The sequence below is a fragment of the Pagrus major genome, chromosome 17, assembly GCF_040436345.1.
Source record: "Pagrus major chromosome 17, Pma_NU_1.0".
Taxonomy (NCBI): domain Eukaryota; kingdom Metazoa; phylum Chordata; class Actinopteri; order Spariformes; family Sparidae; genus Pagrus; species Pagrus major.
This window is the reverse complement of record NC_133231.1, coordinates 31313683-31337811: the sequence shown is the minus strand read 5'-3', so window position 1 is coordinate 31337811 and position 24129 is coordinate 31313683. Positions and strand designations below refer to the sequence as shown.

General features: G+C 36.7%; 1 protein-coding gene across 1 annotated transcript; it reads right to left on the bottom strand.

The window, feature by feature from the left end:
- Positions 1-281: 281 nt before the first annotated feature.
- Positions 282-22343, bottom strand: kiaa0319 (KIAA0319 ortholog). Its single transcript, XM_073484698.1, has 18 exons — positions 22192-22343; positions 22051-22090; positions 21254-21398; positions 20956-21003; positions 19442-20109; positions 18621-18771; positions 17993-18079; positions 16980-17135; positions 16473-16620; positions 16230-16378; positions 15846-15997; positions 9324-9462; positions 9048-9207; positions 8368-8504; positions 7353-7475; positions 6955-7045; positions 6743-6834; positions 282-941 (listed from the first exon to the last, which is right to left on the bottom strand). The coding sequence occupies exons 1-18, from the start codon at positions 22341-22343 to the stop codon at positions 784-786; spliced, it is 2796 nt and encodes a 931-aa protein (XP_073340799.1). The 3' UTR covers positions 282-783.
- Between the last annotated feature and the right edge of the window lie 1786 nt (positions 22344-24129).

Here is a 24129-nt window from a genome sequence, read left to right as displayed (position 1 = left end):
GTGACGAGTTTTTTTTTTTGTTCACACAAGAAAATAACTTTGGTGTTCAGGATATTAAAAATGTCTTTTGGGTATTAAGGAGTTCTGGAGTTTTACTAAACCATCACAGAAGATGATGATGAATCAGATTTACATGTTGTATCCCCGTTAGTTCACAGTCAAGTGACTTTTGTTGACAAGTAGCTTCACTGCTAACTGCTGCTAAAACCAGAATGTCTCCTTTCAAAATTTCTATTGTTAAATAAGCACAATATAACATGCTAATCCGACTGCTAACAAGATACAGCATGTAAATCAGACAGACTTGGAGTTTTTGGAAGGTGGATTTTTGTTTTCTTTTGTTGGGCCGAGGCTAGCAGTTTCCCTTTGCTTCAAGTCTTTGTGCTAAGCTAAGCTAATCCCATCCTGGATCGTTGTCTGTACTAGACGCACAGTGATGCTTTGTCCATCTTCTCATCCGGCTGTGGGGAAGATGATTTCCCAAAATGTCTGATGCTTTAAATCCTTTCTTAGACGTCTGTATTCAGTCCTGAATCTGCCATCTCAGGTCCTCCAGGTTGTCCTGATGTCCCAACATTATCCTGTGTAAGGAGTCGCAGATTTGTGAGGGTTTTAAATCCTTCGAGGGAGTTTGACCCTGAAATGGGGCACTGGTTCATTTACTGACCTAACATCACAGGATTTCTGGGTAATGAAGTCCTTTAAAGAAGTTAATCTCTCGCTGCCATAGAGCAAACGTCCCGGATGAGTCCCGTCTTTGTCGGCAGGAGGCGAGGTGTCCAATCATCCGAAGGCGTTTCCGTTGCGGACGGCCTGGGTGCTGAGCCGGTTCCTGCTGCGGACGGGTCGGTCCCGACTGAAGATGGTGTCCTGGTCGCTGTCCAGCTCGGACTCTGACATCATCAGGCTGGAGTTGTGCTCCGTGCTGCGGTGTTTGATACCTGCAGAGAGGAAAGTGTTTGAGTGTGAGCTTCCTTTATATCTGCTGCCATTTCCTACACTCTCATTTTAAATAATGTTACAAACATTTGATTTTTCTCGCTGTGATTTTATTTTTTCATGTTTCACAGAAGAAACATAGAAAGATTTTCCCTCAGAGCTGTGGTCATGACCTGAGAGGCGAGTTTCTTTTTCATGTGTGAAACTGATTTTTACCTTCTTTTTTTTTTAAATCAAGTGTAAAACCCAATGGAAAACAATCAGGAGAATTTCTTTAGTCATGTGTGACACTGAGTTTTGGCAGGAGATGCTAAATAAAGTAACTAACCTGCTAACACACAACAGATGTATCTTGTGTTCAGTGTGCAGAGAAATTAAAACTCTGAGAGAAATCATGACGCTTTCAGTTCTGTTACAACATGAGGTGGTGGAGCACTTCAGCCTCTGGTGGTCAAAATGAGTATTACAGAAACAAACACTCAAAATTGAGCTTTACAAAAAATGTGTAGACATTTTTCCCCTCTCGATTTCACACATGACAAAAAACTCTTTCACGTATGGAAAGAGCTCAATCTTTTTCATGTGTGAAACCCAGAGGGGGAAAATAGTAGTTTTCTTTTCCTGAGTAAAACTGAGAGGAGGGTTTTTTTCCTGTAATACTCATTTTGACCACCAGAGGCTGAAGTGCTCCACCACCTCATGTTGTAAATAGACTAAAACTTTCACATGAAAAAACACTTTTTTTTGTTTTCCTCTGCACATTTTCACAGATGGGAAAAAATATTTATATAAAATATAAATAAATTTAGGAAATGTTTTCCGGGCGAAACTTTTTTCACCAGTTCTCACGTCATAAACAGTTTTGCTGTGATAATCTTTCTTCGTTTCTTCTGTGAAACACGCGAGAAAAAAAAAGGATAAAATAGTCCCGGCGAGAAAAAACAATGTTAACATCATTTAGCACTTAGAAAGATGAGCCGTACAGAAAAACATTCTTCTGGAAAAAAAAAAATTCACTTGGAAAAATGAGAGAAATCACTCAGTTCACACAGGATTTTTTCTTTTCACTCAGTTTCACAAATGAAAAAAAAAAGTCTTGTCCTGTTTTTCACAGATTGGAGAAGATAAATTAAGGAACTCAAAGATTATCCGGGCAAAACTTTTTTTGTGTCATAAACACAGTTTTGCTGTGATAATATTTCAGAGTTTCTGCTGTGAAAATGTGAAAAAAAAAAAAAAAAAAAATCCAGGTGGAAAAAAAAAGTTCATGTGTGAAACTGAGAACAAAACTTTTTTTCTGAGCTTTTGCAGAAGATTTTTGTTGAAACAGTGAAAAAACATTTTATTTGTGAGACTCCTCATGAAGTGAAGTGATGACAGTTTATATCCAAAAGTTCAAAGGTCAATCTATGGAAGCCCTGAGGGGCCAGTGAGGATTTTTTTTTCTTGTGATCTATTTTCTAATTCTGATCTAAATTATTTTCTCTTCTGTGTTTATGGCTTGAGAACTGCTGGAAAAAAGGTTTTGCAGTAAAATCTTCTAATCTTTCTATTTAAGGTCCTTCATTTTTCTAATTTGTGAAAACACATGAAAAAAAGAATTCAGGAGAATATTACAATTTTTTACATTTTCCCCAAAATGTAAGGAGAAAAAAAATGCATGTGTGAAACCAAGTGAAAAGGAAAAAAATCCTGCAAGAAAGGAAAAAAAAGTTTGTCATGTTTGAAACATTGACAGGAAAACAGCAAACAAATTCAAATATTCTTTTTTTTTTAAATAGATTTTCTTTTCATGTGTGAAACTGGTACTGAGTGGGAAAAAAATCTGGAAGAAAAATTATTCTGATTTTTTTTTTCTAGGAGGAAAAAAAACAAAACATTTTTTGCCTTAAAATTCAGATTTGTTCTTGTTCTAGCCTGAGTAGCTCAGTGTGTAGAGACGCTGCCTCCAGGATCTGAGCTCACGGGATTGATCCCTGATTCGATCTGGTTCAGGAAGCTGATCTGGTTTGAATTTTAAGGCTGATGTCCGGAAGAAAGAGTGAAAAGCTCTGAGAGACAGAGTTCAGCAGTCTGATCAGACAGCTCAGGCTGATAGACGGCTGCTCTGAACTTCTGAGGTCGACGGTTCAATTCTTATGAGACTCAGTGAATTTTAAAGTCCAACACCCAAAGTGAGAGTGAAAAGCGCCCAGAGAAGAGCTCACAGAGTGAAGAGGACTTGGTGGCGCAGTGGGTTTGTTCTCTGGTAGTAACCAGAGGACCTTGCGCCGGTTCGAGTCCAGCAGACTGCTGGTACGAAGATCCTCAGTTGTGGGAGATGGTGATTTCTCAGAGATGGAAGCAGGGAGGTTTGGGACGTGTAAGCAGCTGTTTGAAACACAACATTAAAGAAATGTTTTTATATTTCCAGCAGCAGTGAAATGTTGCCATGTTAATGTGTGAAGACCTGGTCAAATGTCTGAGCTGAAAGTTAAAGTAGCACGACTTGATATGGGAAACTCAGGACAACATCTCTGTCTCATAGTCCACTGCTTCCATCTATGAGAAACCACAGGAGGGGGACACCTGACAACTGAGGCTCCAGGTGCCAGCAGGCAGCAGGATTCGAACCTGCGTTACTACCATTCTGGTTACTACCAGCCAAGAACTAACCCACCATGCCACCAAGTCCTCTTCACACTGTGAGCTCTTCTCTGGGCGCTTTTCACTCTCACTTTGGGTGTTGGACTTTAAAATTCACTGAGTCTCCTAAGAATTGAACCGTCGACCACAGAAGTTCAGAGCAGTCATCTATCAGCCTGAGCTGTCTGATCAGACTGCTGAACTCTGTCTCTCAGAGCTTTTCACTCTTTCTTCCGGACATCAGCCTTCAAAATTCAACACAGATCAGCTTCCTGAACCGGCGCGACTCAAGGATCAAACCCACGACCTCAAATCTTGGAGGCAGCGTCTCTACACACTGAGCTACGCAGTCAGAGACATCTACAGGTTGTTTCTTGGAGGTTTTGACTCAGATTTTTTATTTATGGGAGGGAAAAAATCTGGAAGAAAATGGAGAAGAGAGAGGAGAAATTGTCTTTTTTCAAAATTTCAGGGGGATTTTTTTTTCTCAAAAATTTCAGGTTCGGGTTTTTTTTTTCTTTTTTTAAATGTTGGGGGGGATTTTTTCACCAAAATGTAAGGAGAACCCCCCCCCCCCCCCCCCCCCCCAAAGAAAATCCCATAAAACCAAGTGAGGTGAAATTTCCTGCAAGAAAGAAAAGTTTTTCACATTTGAAACTGGGTGAAAAGGAATTTTCTTTTTTCCTGAAATATCAGGAGAAAGAAAAAGGTTTTTACAGAGCCCCTTAAAAGACAAAAAAATAAAAACTTGAAAGTTTCTTGTGAAATATCAGGAAAAATGTTTGATTTTTTTTTACAAGTTTTAGGGGGAAATTATTTTTCTGAAATTTCAAGGGGAATTTTTCCCCCAAACATGTCGGATTTTTTTTGTTTTTCCAAAATGTTGTTTGTTTTTTTCTAAATTTAATTTGCTTTAATTTGCTTCCCAAAAAAAAACGGACAATTTTTCAAAAGAAAAGTCGGGGGTTTTCTTTTGAAAAATTGTCCGTTTTTTTTTTTTGTCCGTTTCTTTTCCTTTTTTCCAAAATTTCAGGTTTTCTTTGGTTATTTTTTTTTTTACGAAAATTTTAGTTTTTGTTTGTTTTTGTCAAAAATGTCTGTTCTTTTTTTCCCCTTTTTTTGAGAGACGTTCATTTTTTTTCTTTTTCCGAAAAAGGAGGCATCTTTTTTTCCAAAAAAAACCATCAAAAATTTCAGGTGGGGATTTTTTTTTTTTCAAATATTTCAGGGTTTTTTAACTTTTATTTCGGGAAACATTTATTTTGCTTGTTTTATCCAAAAATGTTGTTTGTTTGTTTTTCAGGGGGATTTTTGTTTTTTACAAAAATTTCAGTTTTAGGTTTTTTCTCTAATTTTGGGAGACATTTTTCCCCCAAAAAAATGTCCAGGGGGATTTGTTTTTTTACAAGTTTTAGGGGGAAATTATTTTTCTGAAATTTCAAGGGGACTGACAAAAATGTCTTTTTTTTTTGTTATACGAAAATTGAAGTTTTTGTTTGTCTTTGTCAAAAGTTTTGGGGGAGTTTTTGTTTTTCTAATTTTGGGAAATGTTTTTTTCCCCATAAAAAAGTCAGAATTTCTTCCCCAAAAAAATTTCATTTCAAAAATTCATTTGTCAAAAATTTCGTGTTTTTTTAAATTTTTTTTTTTTTTACCTTTTTATTTTGAGATACATTTCTTTTTTCCCCCAAAAAAAGTTTGTTCTTGTCAAAAAAAATTTTTATTTTCTTTTGGGAGCCATTTTCTTTTGCCCAACGTTTTTTCAAAAAATGTCTTCTTTTTTTTGTTTTTTTCCCCTAAAATTTCAGTGGGGATTTATTTATTTTTTCAAGCATTTCTGTTTTTAAAAATGTCAGTTTTTCCCAAAAATTTCCATGGGGACTTTTTTTTCCCCACATGAATGTGTGAAAACAAGTGAAAAAAGGGTGAAAAGAGGAAAATCAGTAAATATCGGGAGAAATTTTATTTTTTCAGAATTTCAGGGGGATTTTTTGTTCCAAATTTGAGGAGACTTTTTTTCCCCAGAAATTTCAGTTTGTTTTCTTTTAAAAAAAAAAAAATCAGGTTCTTTTTTTTTTTTTTAATTGTCAGGGGGGATTTTCCCCCAAAAAATGTCAGGAGGAAAAAAACAACCCAAAAAATCATGTGTAAAACCTGTTTCGGGGGATTCTTTTTCCAGAATTTTAGGAGACTTTTTAAAAAAATTTTTTATGAGTTTTAGGGAATTTTTTTTCCGCCCGAAATCTTAGAAGAAATGTTTTCTTTCAGGGGGATTTTTTTTCTAAAATTTAAGGGAAAAAAATCACGTGTGAAACCAGGTAAAAAAAAACATTTCCTGCAAGAAAGAAAACAAACGTTTTTTTTTTGAGTGTATCTCCTGGAGAAATGTTCTTATTTCACAAATGTTTCAGAATTTTAGGAGACATTCTTTTCCAAAATTTCATGGGAATTTTTTATTTTTTTTATTTTAGGAGAAATGTTTTTTTCAAACTTTCAGGGGGATTCTCTTTTCTAAAATTTAAGGTGAAACCCGGTGAAAAAAGAAAATTAGGATTTGTTTTTCTCCTGAAATATCAGGAGAAATTTTCTTATTTCAAACTTGAAATTGTATTTATTATATTATTATTATTAATTTATATATTAGGAGAAACTTTTTTCAGGATCCCCTGAAATCCTGAAAAAAGTTTTTTTTCCCCCAAATTTTAGTAGAATTATTTTTTTTGTCTGTTTGTTCTTCAAATTTCTTAAAAAATGTCAGGGGGGACTCTTTTCCCCAAAATGTAAAGAAAAAAAAGGTGTGAAACCAAGTGAGAAAAAAAATTGATTTTTCAGGAGAAACGTGATTTTCAGACTTTCAGGGGGAATTTTTTTTTACACGTGTTTTCACAGATGAAAAAGATGAAGGAACTTTGAAAGATTATCCTGGCAAAAATATTTTTTTCTACCAGTTCTCAAGTCATAAACACTTTTCAAGTCATCTCAAACGTCTTCACTGGCCCCTCAGGGCTTCCGTAGTTGACCTTTGAACTTTTGGATATAAAATGTCATCACTTCACTTCATGATGAGCCAAAAAAAAAAAAGAAGTTCTTTCACTGTTTCAACAAAATTCTCCTGCCAAAGCCCAGAAAAAAGTGTTGTCCTCAGTTTCACACATGAACATGATTTAAAGTGACTCACTGAATTTGGGCCGGAGCTCCACCCTCTCCTGTTCATCCATGTTGTCCAGGATGGTGTACTTGGTTTTCTTCCTCACCTTCGTCTGTCTCCTCCTGAACACAGTCAAACGAACAGATTCATATATATGTTCAGGTTCACAGTAACACTGTCGGCTTCATCACAGTTTGAAGTGAAGTCTGGGATCGGTGTATCGCCTGGAGACGTGTGTTCACCTCTTGCAGCAGCAGATGACGGTCCAGCTGACGGACAGGATGAAGACCATGAGCATGAAGCTGGTCAGGATGACGTACAGCACCCTCCACTCTGAAACATCAAACCAGCTGCACTTAATAAAACTATATATGAACAAAAACGAGTCACTTGTGTTGTTGAAAACTTTTACTGACAGAACAGATTAATTTAGTGAAATATCAAATGACATTACAAAGTTTGTATTTTTAATAGTGAAGTCAATTTATTGACGACATATTTTGTGTTTTCATCAGACAGTTTTTAGCGTTTAAGTAATTCTGACACTGATTTCAAGATTTCTTCAGAAAACAAATGGAAGTTATCAGCTTTGTTATTGTAACTGTGCCCAGTAGGACCAATAATTAGAGCTCCTAATTACCACAGTTGCTCTCTCCGTCGCCAAGGTAACGACGAATCAGGTTCTCCGTCCAGAAGGGGTCGCAGGTGCACTCCTTGCTGATTGGATCACACTGGCCACGCCCCGAACAGCGGAGCAGGCACACTGAAAGAAGACATGGAAACAAAATATGATGACGAGAGTTGATCGTTATAAAATGAGAAGAATAAAGTAATTGATTCACTTTAAATATTTTCTACACACCAAGATCGACGGCTAGCATTACTGTTAGCTTAGCATACATCTGCTTCTCATGTGTTCACATTCAGAATTAAAATGCTTAATATCTTTACATAAATGTGGAAATAAACTTTGTTTTTGATTGGTGTTTTGCTCTTCAGTGTCTAAATTACTTTATATATTGTGAGAAAGAAAATAAAACCATTATTTTTTGTGTGTGTTTTTTTTTTTTTACGAGGTTTGAAACATCCATAGCTTCTTCTTTTCTATTAAAACCATTTTAGGCCAAAGTGATAAAATTATAACTTGCTGTAAACGATAAATGTCACGTGGGTTTTGAGAATGATAAATTAAAGACAGCAGACATCAACACAACCCAAATGATTCACAGTGTGACGTTCATCAAATCAGTCGACAATTTATCACTAATTTTCATTTCATAAACATTTTATCACTTTCATTATTCATATTTAAGCATTTTCATCACTTTCTGTCAGCTACTTTTTTGTTTCTCACCCTTGCAACTTTCTTCAATGATAATTTAAGGATTAAGGATTTAATAATGTATTTTTTAATGATCAGACCAGCAAACAGTTTACAGTGAAATCTCCAGGTGAAATGATGAGGAGACTTAAATAATATTAAAAATTAAACCGACAGTAAACTATTGTTTGTTTGGGTTGTTTCAGGCTATCTGAGCCCCACGCCACCAGTTCAAAGTTCAACAATGATTAAAACGTATAAAACAGAACCAGACGAACTCGCAGCTTCATGAATCTGATGAAAACAAAGCATCTGATTGGCTGTTTGAACTCACAGACAGTGTCGACTCTCAGGACTCTGAACAGCAGGTAGTCGCTCTTCTCTCTGAGCAGCTGGTTTCTCAGCAGACCCACCAGCCTGGAGCCGAAAACCGGCCCCGAGGGGCCTCGCACCGAGAACCGCAACACTGTGCTACACACACACAAATAAAACACAAGCAGAAAAAACTATTCAGGCACATGATTTCACCATCTTAATGATGTTAAAACACAGATTTCCTGTGTTCAAATCAGATTTCTCTCATTGTTTTTGTGTTTGAGGAACCATGCGGCTGCTTTAGTTAAAGGGACACTGTGTAGTTTTGGAGAAAAAATTCAAACTTGGAATTTTAATATTTACAATATTAATTAAGTATTTTTTCCATCAGTGAATAAACAAGCTGTTCTCAGAGAAAAATAAGGTTCCAGAACACTGTTTGAAGCTAGAAAGGTGGCAGGGTCCGCCACATATAAACAAAGTAAAACAGTATAAACTGTGTTGTCCTTTAAGGTCAGTTTGTTTATTCAGTTTATTCAGTCATGAAAACAAAGAGAGATTGTTTATTTAGTTTGTTTAGGCAGAAAATAATCAGCCAATGAGGATCTTTCTCCGCTCATTAACATTTCTTCAATAAAACTACAGGCTGCTCCTTTAAAGTGTAGTTTATATATAAATGATAATAACTACACCTGGTACCTGAGGTGCGAGTGGCCCTGCAGTGCTCGGACCTGGATGTCGCTGTCGAGGACGTGGAGCAGAGCGGCGAGCTGTCGGACCACCGTGTCCCTCTGAGCCACACTGACCTGAGACACCGACACCAACATCTCCAGCTCCACCTCCTCTCCACCACCAGGCTCTACGGAGACACAACAGGGACAAACTTCACTGCTCTCACAACAAGTAACACAGACTGAAAGAAGTCACATTTTGATAAGAAGGATCCTTCGGCCCACAGCATCGTTGCTGTCCTACCTGGTCGGACCTCCACGGTGGCCGTGGCGCTGCTAGAGCGGCCCTGAGCGTCGGTCACCCGCAGCTGGAACAGGTAGGTGCCCTCAACCAGGTTGGCCAGGTACAGAGAGGCCTGAGTGTCTGAGCCGTACAGCACGTCCTGCAAACAGGAAGTAATCACATGATCAATGAAAATTTCTGGTTATTGTGACAGACATGTTACATTAACAAATTTGCAAATTCATAAATTTTGTTCAAAAATTAAAAAAAAAAATTTAATGACGCGAAAAGTTCAGGGGGGGCGGGGGGGTTAAAAAAAAATTTAAATGAAATTTCAATTTTTGTTTGTTTTCGTTAAGAATTTCAGGGCAGTTTTTGTTTTAATTTTAGGAGACCGTTTTAAAATCCAGGAGGATTTTTTTTCTCAAAAATTTCAGGGGGGGGGGGGGCAGGTTAAAAAATGTCTGTTTTTTTTTTCCAAAATTTCATTTGTTTTTCAGGGTTTTTACTTTCCAGGGCTTTTTTTTTTTTTATCAAGAATTTCAGTTTTTTATTTTTTTTTAAATTTCATTTCTTGTTTCTTGTTTCTTGTTTCAAAAAAAGGTTAATTCCCCCCGCCCCCCAAAAAAAGTCGGCATTTTTCCTTTTTCAAAAATTCCTGTGGGGAAAAAAAACAAATGTTTTAAATGAAATTTCAGTTTTTGTTTGTTTTCATTAAGAATTTCAGGGGAATTGTTGTTTTAATTTTAGGAGACAGTTTTTCCCCAAAAAATTCAGGGAGGACTTTTTTTCTAAAAAAAAAAGTTTATTTTTTTTCTAAAAAAGTTTTTTTTTTTTTCCTCAAAATTTTTTTTTTTTTCTCAATTTTTTTTTTATTTTTTTCTCAAAAAAGTTTTTTTGGCAAAAAAAATTTTTTTTTCTCAGAATTTTTCCCCTCAAAATTTTTTTCCCCTGAGAATTTTTTTCCTCAGAAAAGTTTCTTTTTTTTTCTAAAAAAAAAACAAGTTTCTTTTTTTTCAAAAAAGATTTTTTTATTATTATTATTTTAGGAGACAGTTCCTCTCCCCCCCCAGAAATGCAGGGAGAAAAAGTCAAGGAAGTCAGCACTTTTTTCCTCCCCCAAAGAAATCACCTTTTTTCCTCTAAAAAAAATCACTTTTTTCTCAAACAAGTGTGTACTTTTTTCTCAAACAAGTGTGTACTTTTTCTCAAACAAGTGTGTACTTTTTTCTCAAATAAGTGTGTACTTTTTTCTCTCAAACTAGTAAATAATAACAACTATATTTACCATACTTTTTTCTCAAAGTTTGCGCTTTTTTTCTCAAAGGTTTGCACTTTTTTTCTCAAAAAAGTTTGCACTTTTTTCCTCAAATAAGTATTTTTTTCTCGCCTACTTCTTTCTGACAGAGGACATTTTGAGTAGTAAATAATAACAACTATATTTACCATACTTTTTTCTCAAAGTTGGCACTTTTTTTCGAGAAAGTGTGCACTTTTTTCCCCAAAAAATCACATTATTCCTAAAAACATATTTTTTTTCCTTCTAAAAAATTCATTTTTTTCCTCAAAAAAAGTGTGTACTTCTTTCTCTCCAAAAAGTTTGCACTTTTTTTCTCGAGAAAGTTGTACTTTTTTTCCCAAGAAAGTTTGCACTTTTTTTCTCGAGAAAGTTTGCACTTTTTTCCTCCTAAAAAAATCACTTTTTTTCTCAAAAAGTGTTTATTTTTTTCCTCGCCTACTCCTTTCTGACAGAGGACATTTTGACTAGTAAATAATAACAACTATATTTTCCATACTTTTTTCTCTAAGTTTGCACTTTTTTTCAAAAAAGTTGGCACTTTTTTTTTCAAAAAAGTTGGCACTTTTTTTTCTCAAAAAAAGTTGGCACTTTTTTTTCCCCGAGAAAGTGTGCACTTTTTCCCAAAAAAAAAACATTTTTCCTCCTAAACTTTTTTTTTCCTTCTAAAAAATTAATTTTTTTCCTCAAAAAAAAGTGTGTACTTCTTTCTCTCAAAAAAGTTTGCACTTTTATCCTTCTAAAAAAACACCTTTTTCCTCCTAATAAATCACTTTTTTTCTCAAAAAAGTGTGTACTTTTTTCTCAAAAAAGTGTGTACTTTTTTTCTCAAAAAAGTGTGTACTTTTTTTTCTCAAACACGTGTTTTTATTTTTTTCTTGCCTACTCCTTTCATTTTGACTAGTAAATAATAACAACTATATTTAACTTTACTTTTTTCTCGAAGTTTGCACTTTTTTTCTCAAAAAAGTTTGCACTTTTTTTCCTCAAAAATCCATTTTTTCCTCCTAAAAAAATCCTTTTTTCTCAAAAAAGTTTGCACTTTTTTCTCGAGAAAGTCTGCACTTTTTTTCCCAAGAAAGTTTGCACTTTTATCCTCCTAAAAAAATCACCTTTTAAGTTTGCACTTTTTTTTGAGAAAAAGTTGGCACTTTTTTTTCAAAAAAAAATTTGCACTTTTCTCGAGAAAGTTTGCATTTTTTTCCTCCTAAAAAATCACTTTTTTTCTCAAAAAGTGTTTATTTTTTTCCTCGCCTACTCCTTTCTGACAGAGGACATTTTGACTAGTAAATAATAACAACTATATTTCCCATACTTTTTTCTCTAAGTTTGCACTTTTTGAGAAAAAGTTGGCACTTTTTTTTCTCAAAAAAGTTGGCACTTTTTTTTCCCGAGAAAGTGTGCACTTTTTCCCAAAAAAAAACATTTTTCCTCCTAAACTTTTTTTTTCCTTCTAAAAAATTATTTTTTTCCTCAAAAAAAAGTGTGTACTTCTTTCTCTCAAAAAAGTTTGCACTTTTATCCTTCTAAAAAAACACCTTTTTCCTCCTAATAAATCACTTTTTTTCTCAAAAAAGTGTGTACTTTTTTTCTCAAAAAAGTGTGTACTTTTTTTCTCAAAAAAGTGTGTACTTTTTTTCTCAAAAAAGTGTGTACTTTTTTTTCTCAAACACGTGTTTTTATTTTTTTCTTGCCTACTCCTTTCATTTTGACTAGTAAATAATAACAACTATATTTAACTTTACTTTTTTCTCGAAGTTTGTACTTTTTTTCTCAAAAAAGTTTGCACTTTTTTTTCCTCAAAAATCCATTTTTTCCTCCTAAAAAAATCCTTTTTTCTCAAAAAAGTTTGCACTTTTTTCTCAAGAAAGTCTGCACTTTTTTTCTCAATAAAGAGAAAAAAAATAATAACTATATTTAACTTTACTTTTTACTTGAGAAAGTTTGCACTTTTTTCCTAAAAAAATGAATTTTTTCCTCCTAAAAAATGCATTTTTTCCTCCTAAAAAATGCATTTTTTTCCCAAAAAAGTTTGCTTTTTTTTTTTCTCAAAAAAAGTTTGCTCCTTTTTTTTCTCAAAAAAGTTTGCTCCTTTTTTTTTCTCAAAAAAGTTGTACTTTTTTTCCCCGAGAAAGTTGGAGAGGCACCTGGCTGCAGGCCTCCACTGTGAAGTCGCTTCCGGTGCAGGCTCCACTGTCAGGACACCTCCACTGTCAGGACGGGAAGTGACGACATTTAAATCTGGATTTCACCTGCATTTTCATTCGAGAGAGACCAGCGAGTGAGCATGTGTTCCGAGTAGCGGTGAGTTGCTGATTTTTATTATCCACAGAAAGTAAATGCATGGTTTCTTGTGTTCTTCATCAATATAGATGCCGTAAAATAATAACGTTATAGAAGTCATTAATGATGCAAATTAGTTAGATAACGTCAAAGTTAACTTTCACCAATGGCGGTAAGCATCAACACCGTAAATTATCAGGGATTATTAACTGTATAGTGCATAAGGTAAAGTAACTGTTCGCATTTGTTTGTATGTAACGTTATAAAACATTTTTGTAAACTCTCCTTGCATTAGCTGGGCATCGTCACAAAGTTGAAAACGTGTCTTTCTGAACTCACAGACGTGATATGTGAGACAGCCAAGCTGCCAACACGATGCAACACACCACGATGTTTTGCCAGAGGTCGACTAGCTAATTAGTGATATCACCTGTTTAAGTGCACTAGTGGAATCAAAATGTGGCAGTCCTGGTTGAGGCCAACAGACAACTGTTGTCTGCCAAAGTGGACCTGCCTGATGTTCTGTGCTTGGGGAGGAGAAACAGGCTGAGGCTGCTCTGCAATATGGGAGGGTGTGGAAAGAAGAGGTGGATGAGCATGAAAAGGAAACAATCCTGGAGCCCTTCAAGTTCACGTTTTACAATACTGAGGACATGTGGAAATTCTGCAAAGAAATAATGGACAGAAGAAATTATTTGGCCTATTGTGAATGTCACACAGATGAGTGAGTTTGTGTTAGAATAAAGAATAAAGGGCTACAGAACATTTATTCATGTTGTGACTTGGTGTGTTTTTTGTTTTTCTCATGGATCACTTAATAATTCACTTGGATTTCACTGTAGAGATCAAGAGTAAGGGTAGTATTTAGTGGTAGCTACTTGGGTGTTCCAGCAGAACAAGAACATAATTAGCATAGACATAGAACCAAACATGAAATTTATGGTGGTAAAGAATAAAAATACAGAATAATACAACAGTAAAAAAAAAATTGAAAAAATATATAGAAAAAGAGCAGTGCAATAAAGTCAAAGTTAAATGATAAAAAGTCAGTTAAGTACTGTATAGTGCACAATAAAATGTATAGGCCAATGACATCTTATGAGATGTTGGCTTATGAATATGAGTAATAACCTAAAAGACAATTTGTGCACTGAGCAATTTTATTCCTGCCCTCCATTGTTTTCATTTATCAACTATTTGACCTTCTCTTTTCAAGATCCTCAGCTTTGTAGTAGGCTGCAAATAGACTATTGAGCCCCGAGTCATATCACCACCGTTTGTTTTTCGTAATGACTAAGTTGTAAAATTACGCAGTGCAGTGTATATTAGTCGGGCTTTTTGTCCTAGATTTGGACAGAATAAATCAAAATGCCCACGTTGGGGCTCATGCGCAACATAAAAGGAAAACACGGACCAAAAACGACAAACAAAAAATTTTACTGTATAAATACGATATAACGATTTATACTATAGGCAAGGAATTAATAGATTTTACGTCATATTGTTTACTAATTAATGCATTTGTGAGGAAAACGATTCAACCGGAAGTGCATTCGCGATTTTATTTTGAAATGTATCCCGTGCATTTCCTGTCCTGACAGTGGAGGCGGCCTGAGAGTGGAGCATGCGGCGGTAGCGACCTCACAGTGGAGGTCTGCAGCCAGGACCTCTTGGAGAAAGTTTGCACTATTTTCCTCTTAAAAAAATCACCTTTTTCCTCCTAAAAAAACCCCACTTTTTTTCGAGAAAGTTTGCACTTTTTCCCCCCCAAAAAATCTTTTTTTCCTCCTAAAAAAATCCATTTTTAAGTGTGTACTTTCTCGCAAAAAAGTTTGCACTTTTTTCCTCCTAAAATATCACCTTTTTCCTCTTTAATAAAAATAACTTTTTCTCAAAAAAGAGTGTACTTTTTTCTCAAGAAAGTTTGCACTTTTTTCCTCAAAAAAGTTTGCACTTATTTTTCCTAAAAAAAGTTTGCACTTTTTTCCTCAAATAAGTGTTTATTTTTTTCCTCGCCTACTCCTTTCTGACAGAGGACATTTTGACTAGTAAATAATAACAACTATATTTAACTTTACTTTTTTCTCGAAGTTTGCACTTTTTTCTCAATAAAGTTTGCACTTTTTTTCTCAAGAAAGTTTGCACTTTTTTTCCTAAAAAAATTCATCTTTTCCTCCTAAAAAAATCCATTTTTTTTTCTCAAAAAAGTTTGTTTTTCTCCCTCAAAAAAAGTTTGCACTTTTTTCTCAAAAAAGTTTGCACTTTTTTCTCAAAAAAGTTTGCACTTTTTTTCTTGAGAAAGTTTGCACTTTTTCTCAAAAAAGTTTGCACTTTTTTTCTTGAGAAAGTTTGCACTTTTTCCCTAAAAAAATCACTTTTTTCTTCCTAAAAAAAGTTTGCACTTTTTTTCTCAATAAAGTTTTCACTTCAAAAATTTCAAGGGGGTAAAAAAAAAAAAAATCTGTTTTGGGGTTTTTTTTCCCTCAAAAAAGTCAGTTTTCTGTCTGGTATTTTTCCCCAAAATTTCATTTGCTTTTCAGGGTTTTTTCTTTTTTCCAAAATTGTCAGATTTTTTTAATCACAAATTTCTGTTTCTTGTTTTTAAAAAAATTCAGTTTTTTATTTTTCAAAAATTAAAAACCAAAAAAATTCTCCAAAATGTAAAATCAGGATTTTTGTTTTTCATGTTGTTTTTTCACAATTTCAGGGGGATTTTTCCTCAACATTTTAGGAGATTTTTTTTCACAGGATTTTTTTTTTTTTAATTTTAGGAGAATTAGTATTTTCCAAAATCTTAGGAGAAATGTTTTTTCAGACTTTCAGGGGAATTATTTTTCCCCTTCTGTGTTTTCACAGATGAAAAAAATAAAGGTTGTTTTATTGTTATGATTTTCCTCCCTGATCTAACCATAAAATAATCTTAAGTTCAGACCAGACTTCCTGTATCAGTGCTGTGTACCGACCCCAGCAGCAGGACTCTGGCTGTCTCTGACCCACAGGTAGTGGACCTCCGCCTGGTCTCCGTCCGTCACGGAGCCTCGGAGGACCAGAGAGTTGTTGGGCAGAGCGAGAGTGTGGCTGCCGCTGGCGTGAGCGACGGGAGGAAGACTTCTGGCTGCAGGAGGAAGGACGACAGAACGACATTTGTATTAACACAATCGTGACTAGGTCTCTGAATTATAAATAGTGTGACTGGAGTTTAGTTTTGGACTGAATTTCAGGTTCTTTAAGGTTGTAAATAAACAATATTTCATTATTGATTGATTGGTTTGTCTACAGAAAGTCATAACATAGTAAAGAGTGTTTTGTGGAGGTGCAGAAGAGCTGATGAAATGACGCCGCCTCACCTTCCTGGACCCGGACAGTCAGTGCAGCGCTGTCAGTCGCCCCCTCCTGGTCACACACAGTCAGTCTGAAGGTGTAGCGTCCAACCCGAAGACCTGTCGCCGTGGCTACTTCCTGGTCGCCTCCCTCCAGCTTTAACCCCGGAGGACCGCTGGAAAAACAAGTCAGAGAACACACAGGTGAGTCTGAGCTGTGAAGAGCCGAGGATATTTAATTTGAAAATGATCTTCAGGAGCTGTTTGTACCTGACGGCATCCCAGTGATAGCTGACGATGCCGTGGTCATCGGTGCTTCCGCTGCCGTTGAGCAACAAGCTGCTTACAGGGAGAGACAACTTCCTGTCAGGACCCACGACGGCCAGCGGGCCACGGTTTGACCCCCTGACCTCTGATACTGAACGAAGGGAGGGCAGAGACGGAAGAAAAGGACAGTAAAGGTTTCATCTGGTTTAGTTTATTGAACGTTTTTCATATTTTGTCAGATTTGTCTCATAATTCTTTGTTAGTTTATTAAACAGGGACAATCAGGGGAGAAGCAATGCAACAGAGGAAATCCTTCCAGTGTAAGAAAAACTGTATTAACCTAACCTATCCCTATCTAGCACCCCCTGCTGGTCAGAGTGAAACAGTGAAAATTCATTTTACCTTTAAAATAATAAAAATATTTCTGTTCTGTTTAACTGCAGAAAATGTGACATTTATCACATCATATAAACACACGTCAGTTTTTCCCTGTTGTGTTTCTATATTTACCAGACTCTGCAGCGGTCGTAGTGGAGGGCTGGGTGGTTGTTGGAGGGTCGGTGCTGGGAGCTGAGGTGGTGGTGGGGTCAGAGGTCACAGCTCTGGCTGGAGGGTGGCTGGACGTGGGTGGAGCTCCGACTGCTGACTGGAACATCTTCAACATGTCTGTGGAGCATCGAGAGAACACAAATAATGGGGGGAGTCACAACAATCAACTGGCCTCCCAGTGAAGACGTGTGGACAGCAGACTGGGACTGAACTCAGACTCTGAGAGAGACGGAGGTCAGTGTGAAGACAGAGGACACAGTACAGAGGTGATTTACAGCGGCTCTGACCAGGACTTTGACTCTGAGGACGAGAAGACACGGCAGGTGAGGACAGGAGAGGACAGAGAGAGAGAGCCAGAATATTATGAACTGAGGGTTTATCTGGACCGAACCAGACTGTGGAGACAAAGCAACACTGTTCTGGTGACTGTGACTCAGTTTGAATGAAGTGTGTTTGATGAGTTAACGAGGCGATGAAGCTCGTCTGAGTTCAGTCACAGAGACAAACTTGAGTTCAGACGGTGGACGGTTGTATTTTTCTGTTTAGAAGGAAAATATTTCCTTTCTTCACCTTTAGTGAGTTTATTTTGTTGACTTGTTGGACTCAGTAGTGAACTGGCTGCTTTTACATCTCCAGCTGAAGCTACAGGCTGTCAGACTGTCACCTCTGAGCTACACAGTGCTGTTAGGAGGCTAGCTGGTTAGCATGCTAACTTCAGAAGACATCTCTGTAACACAGAACAGAGACGTGTTTGACATCAACACTGTTGTTGCTTCACTCTGTTATGATGTTCGTTTACTTTTTGAATGTTTTAAACTAAAATTCTGCCCTATCCTATATACTACACCTTTAAAAAGAGTCAAATGAATTATAAAATAAGATGCAATTGAATTAAACTGATTTAAAAAAAACAAATAATTGAACAAAGACACTGTGTGTGTGTGTGTGTGTGTCTGTGTGTGTGTGTGCAGTACCAGTTGTAGGTTCAGGAGAAACTGAAGGTTTAACTGTGGGTAGCGTCGGCTCTGCAGGGTTTCCAAGGGACACCGTCAGGGGTCGATCTGCAGGTGAAGGAAGGAAGTGAGCTTCTGTTTTATCAAATCTAGTTTGAATCTTTGGTAGAAAAATATAAATGATTCCATCGTCATACACATTATTTAGATACACAATTTCAGATTGTTTGTAGAAAAAAGTCTTTAAAAAAATTGTGCCGTCTGTTTTGCTTTGTTTTGCTTGTACACTTAATTAATGTCTCGACGATTTTCTGGCTTCATATTAATAAATACACAGTTTTAAAGGTGGTAATTAAAACGACTGCTGTGTAGTTTTTTTTTTAAGAAATTCAAACTCAGAGGGAAAATCAGGTCCCAGAACACTGTTTGAAGCTAAGAAAGGTGGCAGGGTCCACCACATATAAACAAAGTAAAACAGTATAAATTGTGTTGTCCTTTAAGGTCAGTTTGTTTGTTCAGTCATGAAAACAAAGAAAGTTTTATTATTTAGTTTGTTTCAGCCAATGAGGATCTTTCTCTGCTCATTAACATTTCTTCAACAAAACTACAGACTGCTCCTTTAATCATGACATCATACTCTCAGGTCTACCTGGCTGTATCGACGTGCTGATGGGCTGATGAGGCGTGGCAGATGTGGGAAGTAACATCCTTATATGGTTGCGTTGGGTGGAGTCAGTTGTTGGTTTCTGTGGTAGTAACAGTGTCGCTGATGTCGGATCAGCGCTGCTCTCTGTTTCAGTCTGTAAGAAGAATAAAAATACATTTTTGCTGTTAGTTCTCTTGTCAGTGCAGCTCCCTGAAGTGAGATACTGGGCGGATGGATACACTGTTGTTTGTCAAGAAATAGTTCCAGCACATAACTCACCCTAAAACCACCACAGCTAGTGTTCACATCTCTGTTTTTGTATGGGTTAACAAAGAAGCAGTAACTACTTGATCAGCGAGCTTTACAGCTGATGGTTGGTGTATTTCTGAACTGAAAATAGATAGAGCCACGTTAGCCGTTTCCTCCTGCCTCCAGTCTTTATGTTACGCTCGGCTAACCATGTCCTGTACTGAACACACAGACGTGATACTGATCCATCTGACGTTAGAGAGAATAAACACCTGGAGTCTCATCAGCTTCTGATCAGGAGACGTTCACCGACGGGAGGAGAGCTCAGAGATTACTTCTGAACTTGTGGGATTAAAAAGTGGATTTATCTTCACTCCTGTTTATCAACCTGACTGCAGCAGTGATCTGGAGGTGACCTCCACTGTCAACAAACCACTCAGCTCACTTACAACATACAGAACATAGTTGAGTCATTTTTAGACATTTTCATGCAGAAACTGACGTATTATATCGTTGAGGTTTCGCCTCAGTCGCCCTCGCTGTGATCCGTCTTCACTGTATTACTCATCACTCACTGTTTTCTCTGCAGCAGGCGGTTCTGCCGTCGGTCTCCTGGTTTTGTCCTCGTCTCCCTGACTGATGTTCCCCCCAGAGGAGCCTCTATTCTGGGCCATGCTGCTTTCCCTCTCTGGACCGACCTCTGCCTCTGATTGGTTGAACCCGTCTCCTCCTTTCAAGGACGGCTGCTCTGTCGCTTCCACCTCTGAGCCGGGCCCTCCCCTCTCCTCCTGGCTTCCCTCTGAGTACTCCACATCCAGCATGCCTGGGTCAGAGAAGTCCTGCCGGGGCCCGTTGAACAGGGCGAGGTCCTTCAGGGCCTCCAGGTCCCCGGGGGCCTCAGAGGACCTCGAGAGGGGCCTCCAGCGACCACTGTAGGGCTCCCCTCTCACCAGAGACTGCAGTACCAGCGTCTGTGGTGACGCTCTACGCAGGAAGGCGAGGACAGAGTCGGACCCGGGTCGCTCTCGGGGCCGGCAGTTCTCCCTCTGCTGGCAGTTCAGGATGTAGCAGCGGCCCTCGAACAGCCAGGCCAGATCGTAACCCGGCAGGTCGCAGCACGCCGCCACGCACTGCGGCAGAGACGCCACTCCCGGTACCCGCAGGATACCGCTGCTCTCCACCGCCGGAGACACCACCGCCTCGGAGAAGGTCGCCCCCTGCCAGCACTGAGACGCCACTACAGCTGCAACACAACACAATCCTTCAGTTTATTTTGTTTTTGTGAATATTTTATTCTATTTAAGGTTGTTTTTGTGGAGTTTTTCCTTCATTTTATGGAGAAACTAAGAAATATGATTGTTGGATGTCGTAGAGATTAAAAAACAACTGATGTAAAGATTTTAAAAAATAAAAAGATTTATTATTTTGGGCTGCAAATAATCAAACATAGTGATGTTTTTTTTTTTTCCAGTAGCAGCTGATGATAATGTTGAATGTGATCAGGGAATGAAAAAGTTATGCATGTTTGTTGATATTTTATTTTGCATTGTTATTTCTATTATTATTTAGTTCATTTTTTTCTGTATTTTAAGTTTAATTATTAAATTATTTAACTTCTATTAAAAGTTTTACTTTTATTGACTTTTTTTCTGACGTTTCCTTTTTTAAAAGTGCAAATAAATAAAAATAAAACTGAAAAGTCAAACTAGACTGGTAAAAATACACCAAATACTTATTTAGTATGGTCCTACATGTAAACAGCTACATATTTTAAATATTTTATTTTGTTAAAAAAAAAAGGAAGTAAATATTAAAAAAATAATGATAAAAAGTATTTAAATAAAGAAATTACATACATATTAATTAACATTAAATAAATAATAGTAAATGTATATAAAATATATGTAATCACATTTGAAATATTCAAAGTAGACACGTATAATTCTTTCTTTTTTAATAACTTTACTCTCAAAATGAACTTTAAACTTAATGAATCTGTTTCTGACGTCACATTTTTATGTTCACCAAAGAAAATTCAGACACAAAACCTTCAATCTTTAAGTCAAACCAACAGTTTGTAACGTCGCACCTTCAACACTGTGAAGCAGCAGCAGAAACATTTTCTCCCACATGTTTACTCAGTCTGAGGATCTGCAGCCTGAAACAAACAAACAAACAAACAAACATGATGATCTCATAGAATATCATCCAGAAACATGACAGGAAACAGTTTACTGCACTACTTTTACTTTTCCTACTTTAAGTACATTCTGCTGATAAAACATACGTGTACTTAAATGAGGGTTTGAATGCAGGACTGTTAGTTGTAATGGAGTATTTTCACAGTGTGGTATTAGTATTTTTACTTGAGTAAAGGACCTGAATACTTCCTCCAGCACCGTCTCTGCAGCTGAACCCGGACAGTTTCAGCACCACGCGGCCGGACAGCGCCGCCGGAGCCCCGCCCAGCAGCAGAGAGACAACACGCTGCTCGGTGACAGAAAACAAACGCACCTTCCTCCCGCAGATAATCTGATTTATCACAATAACCTCAAATTACAGAGTTTAACTTTACTTCGGTAAAAACAACACGTGACCTTCGTCACGGCTGGTGTACGTCTGTCCACATGATGCGCAGGTCGCTCTCCTAAATACACCGTCATTCCAAACTCCGTTGAAAAATGTATTATTTTAAAGAAATCCTTTCTTATGGAAAAATACATATGATTAATATTATTTTGATAAATACAGGATCTGTATCTATATTCACCACTTTCAAATTCGGCATCAATTCCTTAAACTAATTAGCACGTTTTCCAATAAAACTTCAACTTTTTATGCAGATGTGTTGATGATAACCGGCTGGAGGACCCCACCGATAAACATCAGCAGTGTACGGTGGTTTGAAACGTGGGATTTTGTTGAAATCACCTCCAGCCACGACGAAGAGACGTGTAATAATTCAAATCTCTAAAAAGTGTCCACTATTTCACGGTGGAAACCTTTTTTAAAACGATTTCTGTGTTGCGCATCTTGACTTGGAAGACAACGTAATATTAGAGGATTTTTGAACGGAGTCTGGTGTAAGTGACTCAGGCTAACAGCGGGTGGGAATGTTAAGCTAACACCGACATGTTGTTAATATTGTCCATCATGAGGTCAGAAGGCGACATCACGTCCGAACCTCCGAACCTCCGTCATCCTCCGGGTCGCCGCTGTCGGTTCTAACACCTGAACACCTGCACACCTGAACACCTGCACTGAGCGCCGCGGTCACCCACCTGGTCGAGGCCCGCCGCCTCCGGTCCTCCCAGCGGCTCCTCACTGGCTCTCCATGCTGAGCCCAGTCAGCCCAGTCAGCCCAGTCAGCCACAGGTCACACGCTGGTTCGTCACTGGGGCTCATTGGTTCCACGCTGGTTCTGGATCTGTTCAGAGAAAACACGAGCAGTGTCGAGTCAGCGGAAATACACGACATCCGGCCAGAAATCTTCACAATAAAACTCTGATTTTTTTCTCATAAAAATCTCATAAAATAAAAAAATTATTTAGAAAATAATAATAAAAATAAGATTTTTTCTCATACATATATATATATATATATTATTATTATTATTATTATTATTATTATTATTATTTTCAAAATTATTTAAAAAAAAATTATAATAATAAAAATAAGATTTTTTCTCATATATATATATGAGAAAAAATTTTATTTTTATTATAATCTAATAAATATAATATAATAATATAATAATTATTAAAATCTTATAAAAATAAAAATAAGATTTTTTCTCATGAGAAAAAAATCTTATTTTTATAATTATAAGATTTTTTTAAATAATATTTTTTTAAATAATATTTTTTCTCATATATATATATGAGAAAAAATCTTATTTTTATAATTATTTTCTAAATTATTTTTTACTTGTTCAGGTCAGTGGGTGGGGTGTTAGGATGGGGTGGTTTGTTTCTCTGTTCTGTTACACACCTCAAATAGGGAGTGGGAACATATATTTGTACTGTGTTTTTGACATTTGAAAAAGAAAATTGTTGGTACATGTATTTGTACTTTTTTGTATTTTACATTTTTGCAATACTGGTTTCCAGTAAAAGAAAAAAAAACAAAAAAAAAAACAAAACAGGATAAAACTCAGACCGTGACAGTTTGAGGACTGCAGGATGTCATCAGGGTATTTATTCCTCTTTAGGTGAAGAAAAAATACATTTAGACAAGCTCGTTTTCCTTTTTCATTATTGAAATGAATTTTGAATCATTCTGATTTTTTGTTTTAAAAAGTGTGCAAGTCTGAAACAGTTTCTGAAGCTTGAAAATGTCTGAAATGTACTTATATAAGATTGATGCCTTTAAAATTCTGTAGGATTATAATTAAGATAAATTACATGAAAAAAGACAATATTTGGACATATTGTATGTTTTTAAAAAAAACTCATTTACAATAAATTGTGTTTTGGTGGAAATCAAATCAGGTTAAATGTGTCCACCGGAAGGGGCGTGGCTTCGGGGCTCCATAGAGTCCGGTAGGCCTGTGGCCTGTAAAGACGGACTAGTGAGCAGATGAGTCTCCGTGTTCGCTGTGAGGACGTTTAATGTCCCCGACAACCTCTGTAGTCTCATTCAGACACTTGTTAGCAACCGCTAACTGTTTTTAACACATGAAGAGCTTTATAATTAAACTGTGGACATTTAATGATGAGTTTATGTTGGAGAACAAAATAAATATGTTCAGCCTGTAACACACCTTATTACACACATTTAACTGAAAACTCATTCACCAGCCTTTGGACGGAACCGGAAGTGCTGACATGCTAACATGCTAACTGATTTCCGGATTTTAGGACTACAGACTGCACCTCTGTATGTAAACTGTATTTCTATCGATGTTATATGATGCAAAAAATAAAAATAGAAATAAATTATTTATAAACATGTAAATGATTCCTGTGTAACATCTCACCTGTGTTTTTACCTGCCTGAACTCTCATACAATAAAATATACAGTTAATACAACACACTGGAGAATATAACGACTGAAAATATGTCAAGAACTCTACTTTTATTTTGTAGGCATACTCGTGTGGTTTCCGGTTTAGACTGCACTAACTCTGTGGAGCTTCACAGCCCTGACACTGCAGGATGATGGTGACGTAAACTTACTGGAAACCTGCTCATTATAATAATTACACATAAACTAATAACTCATTTAGTAGTTTGTGTATAATTATTATAATTGGCAGATGAT

What these genes read in the sequence shown, in the direction of transcription:
- kiaa0319 (XM_073484698.1), bottom strand. Translation starts at nt 22,343, where the DNA reads ATGTCGTGTATTTCCGCTGACTCGACACTGCTCGTGTTTTCTCTGAAC. An exon ending in GACTGTCCGGGTCCAGGAAG is followed by an intron (nt 15,998 to 16,229) that starts GTGAGGCGGCGT and finishes TTCCTCCTGCAG; the next exon opens with CCAGAAGTCTTCCTCCCGTC. An exon ending in CCTGAGAGTCGACACTGTCT is followed by an intron (nt 7,476 to 8,367) that starts GTGAGTTCAAAC and finishes GTCTTCTTTCAG; the next exon opens with TGTGCCTGCTCCGCTGTTCG.